The sequence below is a fragment of the Pongo abelii genome, chromosome 7, assembly GCF_028885655.2.
Source record: "Pongo abelii isolate AG06213 chromosome 7, NHGRI_mPonAbe1-v2.0_pri, whole genome shotgun sequence".
NCBI classification, from domain to species: domain Eukaryota; kingdom Metazoa; phylum Chordata; class Mammalia; order Primates; family Hominidae; genus Pongo; species Pongo abelii.
This window is the reverse complement of record NC_071992.2, coordinates 75,260,849-75,272,009: the sequence shown is the minus strand read 5'-3', so window position 1 is coordinate 75,272,009 and position 11,161 is coordinate 75,260,849. Positions and strand designations below refer to the sequence as shown.

The 11,161-nt window shown below is 42.3% G+C and overlaps 1 protein-coding gene across 3 annotated transcripts in view; it reads left to right on the top strand.

Annotated features, from left to right (window-relative positions):
- The first annotated feature begins 1,148 nt into the window (after positions 1-1,148).
- The window catches only part of CA8 (carbonic anhydrase 8), a 97,417-nt gene continuing 87,404 nt past the window's right edge, over positions 1,149-11,161 (top strand). For all 3 annotated transcript variants that reach the window (XM_024251642.3, XM_024251640.3, XM_024251641.3), the window contains exons 1-2: positions 1,149-1,946; positions 3,101-3,292. In XM_024251642.3, the coding sequence (XP_024107410.1) occupies positions 1,847-1,946; positions 3,101-3,292 (292 nt within the window). In that variant the 5' untranslated portion in view covers positions 1,149-1,846. The remainder of the gene's footprint in view (positions 1,947-3,100; positions 3,293-11,161) is intronic.

The following is an 11,161-nucleotide window of genomic DNA, read 5'->3' as shown; positions in this document are numbered from 1 at the left end:
CTTTCAGGAGACCTTCAGTGAAAAGTAGTTAATATTTTCAGTAGTGCTTATTATTTTTAATAGCTCTGGCTTTGGGGTAGGCTTCTGCTTCTGCCAGTCCCAGGCTTGCAAAGATGCAAACGAGCATCCACTAAAGAACACCCAGAATGCAGTGAGTGAAGAATGAATTTAGTTTCTCAAACTGGTTCAGTCCTCTGCACAGTTAAGGAAAAGAGAAATTATATGAATGCTTAAAATCCACCGGTTATCCTCCAGGCTAATGTTGGCCAGTAGTTTTCCATATATTTAGTTAAACCTTCCAGAAAGTGGCAGAATTGAGTGAGTTGAGGTTTCCCTCCACTTCTTTCCATCTCAGTGTACTTTCTGGAGCAGTTTGTAATAGTTTTTTTTTTTTTTTTTTTAAAGGCTATGAAGTGTCTTTTTAAAAAGTGGAGGTGCTTAGCAGGCAGTAAAGGATATGAGCACAGAAACTAAACATTCCCAAACGGATTACTTCCATCCTTATTTGAGGAATTATGCATTCATAAGGCTGCTGTGATTTAGGAACAGGTTATTCAAACTGCAAATAGACATCTTCATGAATGACCAGAGCATATAAAAAACAAACTGTACTTAAGGTCCTAACTCGAGTTTATTGTGCACATATATCTTCTAAAAATGTGGAGTTAACCTATTTAGGGGTTACTGACCAGGGCTTTTAAAAGGCGCAGGAACAGATGTCTGAAGTCGTTAACACTAGACTGAGAAGTACGTTTAAGGGTAACAATGCCACCTCTTTGGATCAGAAGAGTTCCTGTTTGTTATGCAATGTGTGCACTTCATTATTTACACGATTTCACTAGGTGACTGGGAGCTGTTTACACAGCCAGGTGAGCCTGCAGCAGTGCCCCAGACTCTTGACAGCGAACACCCTCTGTCTACTGCCTTCTGCTAGCCCTGCTTTGAAACAATACATTTTTCTGAAAAAAAAAAAAAAAAAAAAACCCTAAATCATATCTACTTCTCTAGATTACAACCATTTTCTTTTCTTAAACGTTTTTAGGAATTAATAGAACTTTCTTGGAAAAATTTCCCTACTCGTTTCCACTGTGCTGAACGGACGATTTAAAAAGTAAATACTCAGAAGACACTAAGAAGATTCCGCTGGAGAGTCTCTTTTTATTGTGTTACGGAGTCTCCTAGCCCTCTCCTTTCTCCTACCCACGGCAGCCCATCTCTGTCCTCCAGGACCCCTTCTTTTTGGTATTTCCTGGAGTACGGATGAAAATGAATAGGTGAGCAGCCTCTGGGCTAGGCCAGGCACACAGGGGTCCTGAGGGCTGACCTTGGGAGACTTGCGGGCTTCTGGAAGGAAGACGCCGGAGGCCAAGCAGGAGTCGCCGCCGCGAGGAAGCGCCAGGGGGCGGCGGGGGCGACCCCGGGGGAAGGGCGGGCGGGGATGCGTCGATGTTTCCGTGACTTGGGACTGGTAGCCCCAAGGCGCATTCTAACTGTCGGCTCCCCGGCACCAGCGGCCAGAGAGAGAAAGGGGCGGATCCTCGCGTACCAGACACGCCCCTGTCGGGTATAAAATTCGCCAGGCGCTCTCTCCCCAGGCCACAGTCGCTCCCTCGCTCTGCCGGGGCCTCCGGACGCGGTCACCACGCGGCTCTCTGGAACACTCGGGCCGAACGCACGCCCGCTTGCACTCACACTGCGGTTCACACCCGCAGGCGCACTCGCACCCACACTGCCGCTCACGCGCGCTCACACTACCCCACGCGCGCTCCACTCCCGCTCCAGCCCCGCGCCCCGCGAAGGCGCAGGCACTGCCGCCGAGAGCGCCGAGGGGCCCCGCGGCCTTCCCATGGCGGACCTGAGCTTCATCGAAGATACCGTCGCCTTCCCCGAGAAGGAAGAGGATGAGGAGGAAGAAGATGAGGGTGTGGAGTGGGGCTACGAGGAAGGTAAGTGGCCGCGAGTCGGGGTGTCCGGAGTCCCGCGGCGGCGTCAGTGTCTCGCCGAGCGCGGGACTCGAGTCATGCTGCTGCCGCGCGCTCCGAGCACCCCCACGTCCCCACTTTCCCACGGGGGCCTCCCCCACTTTCCCACTCCCCTAGCGCGTTTCGGGCGGGAGGCGCTCCGGGGAGGCGTGCTCGCCGCCTGCGTTCTCCCGCCGCCTGCGCTGTCGCCCAGGAGCCTTCCGCAGGGCTGGCGTTCGCACCTGCTGCGGTCCGGAGGGCGGGCTAGCCTCCAAGCCGTGGCTGTATCTTTTATGTCTTCTGAGTAGTCAAGAAGATATATTTTACTCAACACCTGAGGAAGACAGTGTTAGCGTTAAGAATTCGTTTTTGGCTTGAAGACTTTGGGGAGAAAGTGTTTCTGCCTCTGGTCTTTTGGTGAAGCTTGCTAGCAACGCTCAAGTCTTTCTAAAACATGTCCTAAATTTCAGGACATTGGGTTTGGCGAGAAGCGGTTGACTTTCTGAAAAACTCGAGTTTCCTAGATTTATTCCTAAAGACCTAGGGCTCCTATTAGAGCCAACCAGTAGTGCTGATGTTTACTACGTATGTTGAAACCAATATAGAATATATAATTTTAATTATAAAAAATTTGGAAAGACGATGGGAATATGTATGTACACAGATATATACATATGCACACTTTAAAATACTACACTTGCATTTCTGATAAGGGGCGTCTATTCACTAGCATGAGTTAGGGTTCTGACTGTCAACTAAGTATGTTGAAAGTTACAGCTATTTCCCAGGTACTGAACGTAATTGAACTAATGAGCAGAAGAAATTGTTCTGGTATTCTTTTTTTCTAATCACTTAAAGATGACCCAAATTTCCTAGAGTCATAAATTATTATGTCTTTGTTGACAAATACAAATAGAATATTTTGCTAGTCCGGGATTTTGTATATGGTATTTGATAATATCAGATCATTCAAATAATGAATGCAAAAACAAGTAGAATTACCATATTTCATCTGTATAGTGATGGTATCATTACTGTCTTCATAATATCAAGGGTTCTAAGTGTTTAGTTTTTACATGTTAAATTTTACTGTAATTTATTTTTTCACCTGTTTTTAATTTATTTCATTTTGTTCTTAGGTGTTGAGTGGGGTCTGGTGTTTCCTGATGCTAATGGGGAATACCAGTCTCCTATAAACCTAAACTCAAGAGAGGCTAGGTATGACCCCTCGCTGTTGGATGTCCGCCTCTCCCCAAATTATGTGGTGTGCCGAGACTGTGAAGTCACCAATGATGGACATACCATTCAGGTTATCCTGAAGTCAAAATCAGGTATTTTAGAAAATATGTTTGTGTGGTCTTTTAAACTAGAAGTCAGCGTAGAGTTATTGAACTGTCATTTAACTTGCACAATTTAAAAAGTGCAACTGATGTATCTCTATTTTCAGGATACCTTTGTATTATAATATAAAGCATTTTTGGGAATTACCTTCTGAAACAATTTTGAAAGGATAAAAGAGTGAAATTATGAAGATTATCAGTCGGTTGTTCTGCTTCTTATGATGTTACTGGAAAAACCTTAGTTTGATCACCTTATACCTTGTGAAATATGAGGACAGGTACATGCAGGTGCAGTAATCTGCATTTTGTCCAAAATTGTTGATTAGCTTAAATCACTTAATCATAATTCTCTGTTTTGCTACTTTGTGAAACCAAAGATTAGAATTTATTGACGTAATGTGGCATTCAAGGTAGACTTCTCAGGTTAATTTTCTCTACTGTATTAGTTTGCCAAAAATAATTTTAACTAATAACAAAAGAAACACCCTCTAAACTCAGCCAGAGATTTAAATGGTAAACAAACCTCTTTTATTTATTTATTTATTTATTTATTTATTTAAGTTCCATCCCATGAAACTTTCCCTACCCCTTGCAAACCTATTTGAGATGGATCTGAAATGTTCTGTGGAAAAGGTGTTAGGTAATTACCAAGGAAATCAGTTTTTGGCTTTATCGTAGGAAAGAGGAAATCAGATTTTTAAAAAATGTAGCATTAATAGCATGCATTTCATAGTGGATAATAACTATCTTTTTCTTTTGGGAAAAATTAAAGTATGTTGAAATATTAGGACGTACTTGATAAATAGAGACTGTGCTCGAAAATTAATTCCAAGTCGATAAAGTTGATACCTCAAACCATAAAATCTTTAGGTTTGTTATTAATCAAGGCAGCTGTTGATTTCCAACTATGGATTTATTTTATTCATTGTGAATGTTTCTAAGCTTTAATTTAGAATCCGTGAGATAGTCACAGATTCATGTAGTCTCCTTCGCTGTTCTGAGTTTAGTCAGCATGTGAGCATTGCCCAAAAGAGTTGCTGGGCTTTATATGTACTTAGAGTCAGTTTAAGATGGAAATTTCAACTTGAACTACAATTTTTTGGGGGGTGTGGGTTTGGCTTTGATGGGACATTACGTATTATTTTTTAAAGGATATTGTAAAATTATTGAATGCTGACTGTTCTGACATATAAAAAGCAATTTAAAGAAGTACATGTGTGTTGATGTGTTGAGATGCTTTGAACTTCCGGAAATAAATGTTTATATATCCACAAAACAAAAATACATTTCATGTCAGGTGCCATGATGAATATTGGTTGCATATAAATGGATAAGATAGTTCTTGAGGATTCATAGCCTAGTGAAAACCCAGTTCTTTAAAGTACTAGTGTACACTTGATGTGGCAAGTGTTACAAAGTGTTGCGGGAGCAGAGAGGAATGACTAAGCATATATACTCCACTGCATCTGTGTGTGCCTAGTCCTGCTCTGACATAAAATTTACTTCATCAATTTGAATTTGCCATTTTCTTCTGCTACCTTCTCAAACACTCACAATTTTCTTTAATCTTCTGCCTCACTCTAAAACAGAGACTATGGACCAACATCTGGGTCCTCTCACCATGAAGTGTGTTTCTTCCTCACCTAGCATTTTGTGCTTTTCTCTTCCTCCTTCTTCCACCCCTGCCCACTGAAGAAGAAGTGTCTGCATTTCTGTCTAGGCCTGATTTGGATACTCATGATCCAGAACCCTTTTTTCCTGCCTCCCTGGAGACCTTCCTCCTTCATATTCCCGTTATCCTCTCTGTCATGGTAATAATTTCCTCCTTATTGTTCCTTCCCTTCCAATATTTCTGCAAACTCAAGAAAAGTAACTAAAATACCATGTCTTGAGTAGTTGTTTTTTCCCCTAGGATATTTAAGCTCCTCAGAGGAATCGTTTGTAAGCTCTATATACCCTGTCATTTGCTTATTTAAATAATGTTTTATCTTTATCAAAATAGAATAAATACAAAATAGTTGAATAGGCTGGGTGCGGTGGCTCACAACTGTAATCCCACCACTTTGGGAGGCTGAGGTGGGCGGATCAGTGGAGGTCAGGAGTTCGACACCAGCCTGACCAACATGGTGAAACCCCATCTCTACTAAAAAATCCAAAAATTAGCTGGGCATGGTGGCACATGCCTATAATCCCAGCTACTTGGGGGTCTGAGGCAGGAGAATCACTTGAACCTGGGAGGTGGAGGTTGCAGTGAGCCGAGATTGCACCATTGTACTCCAGCCTGGGCGACAAAAGCAAAACTCCGTCTCAAAAAAAAAAGGGTGAATAATACTCTTTCTGCCTGCGGTTCTTTCTGCCTGTGGTTATACCCTACTCTTCCCCACCTACGGCTGTTGTTCCCTAGTAACAACTACTTCGAAACTTTCTAGCTGTTTCTCCTGTGGTTACCTCCAAGAATGTAAGAATATAATAATGCTGTTATGCTTTGATATGTAAGCTATGTATGAGCTCTCTACTATTGAAGATGAGGCCAATTTTCTTTCCTTTTTTTTTTTTTCTTTTGAGACAGTCTCGCTCTGTCGCCTAGGCTGTAGTGCAATGGTGCGTCTTGACTCACTGCAATCTCCGCCTCCCAGGTTCAAGTGATTCTCTTGCCTCAGCCTCCCCAAGTAGCTGGGATTACAGGCGCCTGCCACCACACCGAGCTAATTTTTGTATTTTTAGTAGAGATGAGGTTTCACCATGTTGGTCAGGCTGGTCTCAAACTCCTGACCTCAGGTGACCCGCCCACCTCGGCCTCCCAAAGTGCTGGGATTACAGGTATGAGCCACAGCACCTGGACGAGGCCAGTTTTCTTATTGCCCTCTTTCTTATGATTTCACTCTCTTATTATCGCTGTATACTTAAATTAATTTTAAAAATCTGTATACATTTAGGGGATACAAGTGCAGTTTTGCTTCTTGGATATATTGCATAGTGGTGGAGTCTGGGCTTTTAGTGTAACTGTCACCCAAATAGTGTACCTTGTATCCATTATGTAATTTCTCATGCCTCATTCCCCTGGAGTCTACTTAAATTAATTTTTGTTTAAATTAATACTCATTATTTTTATTATTACAACTGCAACTGTTGTTTCCAGCTGAGATTATATTTTGTCTCACTTATTAAACAGTATTTTGTATTTTCCTGGAGTTAATGCATTTTTGTTAATTGAATTTCTTGTTTATCTGTGGGTAATTAATTTGCAAACTCTCTAACATATGACGCATCTTATCTTAGGACGTTTGCGTGCATCAGGTTGTCTTCTCTCCCTCACTTCTCCTCGTCCTTTCTTTTTCCCTGTGGAGGCTGCTTTTCCTTTCTGCTCTCCAGGCCTCTTTTACAGCCTCTTCTTGCAGCTCCTTGGACCTCATGCCTGGGAAGTCCCCTTGTTTGTCTCCTGTGTTAGATTGGATGTTTCCTGGATGCCGTGGAAGTCCCCTCGTTTGTCTCCTGTGTTAGATCGAATGTTTTCTGGATGCCGTGCCATCCTCTTTTTTGAGTTGCTCCCTCATCTCGGGGAATTTCTTGGTTTATTTGCTTCTGCAGTTCATGTTCCAGGAACTTCCTGAGAAAAGGGGCAAGTGAGGGCTACATGCTTGGATGCCTATGTGTCTGTAAGTGTCTTTATTATACTTCACACTTGATTGGAGTTAGCCTGGAGTAGCAGACTGGGTTGGGAGTATTCTTGACGTCGTTTGATGTTTGACATCATGATTACATTGCTTGAAGCTTCCAGCATTGCAGTTGAAAGATCTAGCGCCATTCTGCTTCTCAACCCCCTCTATGTGTCTCTTCTCTTTTTTCCTTTCTGGAACCTTTTACAGTGTTTTCTTTACTGCTGTTGTTTTGAAATGTTACAACCATATGCCTTGGTGGAATTGTTTCTGCACTATATGCTGGGCACTTGGTAGGTTTTTCCGGTCAAGATAATTGTGTCTTTTGTTTACCAGCAATTTTCTTATATTTCTTATATTATTTCATTGATAAATTTTGTATTTTTATTTTTTCCTCCTCTTTCAGTAACTCCCACTTTCTTCTTCCCTTTCTCTTCTACTTTCTAGTAGATTTCCGCAATTTTTAATCGTTTAGTCTTTTGATTGAACTCTTACTTTCGGCTTTCTTGTTTTTAATTTCTAAAACATTGAACTTACGCTGCAATTAAAAACCTTTTTTAAAAAAAATACAACATCCAGTATTTATTTCATGAATGTATGATCTTTCTTCATTCTTTTCTGTATTGCTTCTTTTCTGTCCCTACCTGTCTCTGTTTACTCTGGGTTTCTTTTTCTATTTATATTGGCATCTCTCTTTTATTTCAGAGGTTCTCCTCAAAAGTCCAGTGATCTTTGGCTCTTTGTTCCTATTTAAGAATGAGTCTAGGAAGCAGATCAGAAGCTCTTTGCACCTGGGCAGGAGTTGAGGGCTGTTGGGCTTCACAGTACCATGATCAAGAAAGGACCTGGCCATGTTGTTGGAGGAGTCTTTGTTGCTTATATCAGTTTATCTGGAATATGCTTGTTTCCTGTTTGTGTTTTTGTTTTGGCATTGGGGATGGCTCAAGTTGGCCACCAGCTTTCTGGTTGTTGGCACAGACAGGAGACTATCACCATTTAGCAAGTCCACATTTCCTTCATCTTCTGCCAGGGATCTCGTCATCATGCCTGACCATGCATGATGAGGTTTAACTGCTCCTTTTAAAAACTTTAAATCTGTTTTTCTGTTTTCAGTTTCCTGCTCTGCACTGCCACATTCAGAAGTATCTCTAATGCTTCCACCTCCTGAGTCTTTTCTGGTGTCTTAGTCTGTTTGGCTACTATAATAAAATACTGTGGAGTGGGTAATTTATAAATAATAGAAATTTATTTGTCCTAGTTCTGGAGACTCGGAAGTGCAAGATCAAGGTGCTGACAGATTTGGTGTCTGGTGAGGGCTTTTCCTCTGCTCTGTGCATGGTGCTTCGGTGCTATGTCCTCACATGGTGTGAGGCAGAAGGGTCAAACAGGCTCCCTGGAGCCCTTTTATAAGAGTCTCATCCCATTCTTAGAGCAGAGCCCTCATCCCATTTACCTGATCACCTCCTGGACATCTTATACTGTTGCATCGGGGATTCAGTTTCAACATGGATTTTGGAGGGGGATGCAGGCATTCAAACCATAGCATCTGGGTTCTGTGGTAGGAATTGCCTGCCCCTTGTGGCCTTCTTCCTGTAGTTACTTAGCTTTTAGCTTTCTCTGTTTTGCTGAATCACTCACTACCTTTCAGTCTGCTTTCCAGCACCACCCCCCTACCGCCGCCCATTATTTTGGGCATTTCTCTTTTGCCGCTGTTCTCCAGTCTTGTTCATGTTGCTCTGGCAAGTTGTGCCCTCTTCATTTAGTGAGAATTGAGGAGGGAGGGCAGATAAATGTTTGAGTACAATCTTCCTTGTCTAACTGGAGGTACCCCCTGCAAATACAGCGTGCTGTCTTCTTAAATTAAAAAAAAAAAAAATCCACACAAGGAGCACAGTTCTTTTTAGAAATTAAAGCTGACTTCACACCACCACTGTGCTAAAACCTCAGCCCTCCCTGAGGCTGTCTTTGGCCTGAGTTATTTTGTTTTATTTTTTATTTTTGCTCTGTTTATATTAACAAATCATAAAGAATTGCCAAAAAGGTTTAGAACAGTTGCAGTATAATTTAAATGCTTAGGCTTATCAAACTAAAACTTTTAACATAATCGTAATGATATTGTTCCTGTATGTATAATGCCATCTGGAGTTACTGCCTTAATATAAATTTGAGGGTTTTCAGGGGCATGAGCCCCTGCCCCCATCCCTCTCTGCTGGAACTTCTCAAGCCAAGGTCACTGATGAACTCATCATCCCCTAAATCCAATGGGCATTTTTATATTCTTACAGGACTTTAACTCTGCTGCACTGGAAATGGAATTTTTGGAAGTTCTCTCTCCTGTTGGTCTCTGGGCCACACAGTTCCTTGACACTTCTTCCTAATTTTGACTGCCTTTTCTCTGCTGGTGCTTCATCTTCCACTGTGCTTAAATAACAGGGTTTCTTAAGGTTTCCTTCTGAACCCTCTTCTCCTGCATGTACCCCATGAGCAGTGCATCTGCATAGACTGAGTGCTACTTTGTTCATCTTCTGTTTCCCCATAAGACAGCAAAGGAGCTTAGAAAAGGGGCCACAGTGATAGGCTTTCTGAGTGGCATGGGCCAGTGCGGCCTCCCTTCTCAGACCCCTGGCAGGTGGGTGGGCAGCTTGAATAGCTCAGGGAAGGAAATCCATTTCTCACAAGAAAACCCATTTTGCTTTTGAGAAATTCCAAAAGTTAAAAAGTTCTATGATCTCCGCCATTGTCTCTCTTTTAGGTCTCTGGACCTATTTAGAACAAATATAATTATACTTCCACTTTCAAATACTGCAGTCATAACATGCAGTTGCCATTTTTCTTTTCAGACATTCTTAGTTCTTTCAGCTGTTGCTCACATGACAGCCTTTCATCCCTCAATACTTACTTATTGATAATTTACTATGGGAGTTATAGACTCACTTGTCTTTTAGACCCAGGCAGATATAATACTATACGTGAGAGCAACCAGGAGAGCAAGAGATTGTAAATAGCTACTGACCCTCTGCTTCATCTGCAGTGTCAGTAGACAAGACAGTAGGGGCTGGTGGGGACTGCAGGAACTGGCAAGCTGCAGAGAGCAGGCCTACTTTGCCAGATGTTTAATGTGTCAGGAGAAACTGGAGATGTGCACCTGTGAACTAAACATACGTGTTCACTGGTTTCATCTGGCCTGCAGGGTGAGGTTGGCAATCTTTGTTTCATCTTTTGCAAACAGTTACATGCTTTGGATAAGGTGAGTATAAATCAGATCCAAAGCCTGCCCTCAAGGAGGATACAATGGTAGGTCATAGAATATATTATAGCTATACAGGGAGAGATTATTTTTGGTGGAAATTCTTAGGGAAGGATTTGTGGAGGAAAGAGCATTTGAAATAATCCTTGAAGGATGAATAGCATTTGGATATGGGGAGCCTGGGGTGTGTGGGAATGGAAAGTTCTAGAGGTTGTATGAGGAAAGGCTAATCCTTCAGTATGTCTGGAAGAGAAGATTTGTTCATGATAAAGGGGGTTAACAGGAAATAAAATAGAGAGGGTGTTTTGGAGCAAATTCATGAGGGACCCTGCACAGAGGCTAAAGAGTAGAACCTTTCTTTTTTTTTTTGTAGGATAAAGTCATAATTAGAACATTGCTTTAAGAAAATCAAGCTGGCAGCACTGAATGAGATGGGATCTGGGAGAGAGTGTGAGCCAGTTTGAAGGTTAGTACAAAAGACTCAACCAAAACCACAGGCATTGCAGTGTCAGTGGAAAAGGAGGGGAAGACACAGGAGTGATCTCTGCGATGCAATCTACAGAATGTCATGGGTCAGTTATGTGGAGCAGGGGAGTGGAGGAGATCAGTGGAGAGAGATGGCTCGGATGGAGCCCCCGGTTTCAGATCCTGTCACTATTCTACCTCTGCTCTGGGCGAATTTCAAGGTAGCAGAGTCCCTCCCTCCTAACATGGAGTCGAAGCAAGCATCACATTCCAGGGTGATCTGACCAGACTATTGGTCCTACTATCTCCTGGAGTATGGAGAATTTTATTAAGGCTGCCACATGTATCATTTAGCTTCTCAGCAGGACAAGTGGGTCACTGTCCCTCAGGAATCTTAACATTTAAGGTACACAGGCAAATTAAAATTAAACATCTTTGCAGTGGTATAAAGAGGATTGTAAGCATAAAAAATAATTACAGATTTCTAGCCTG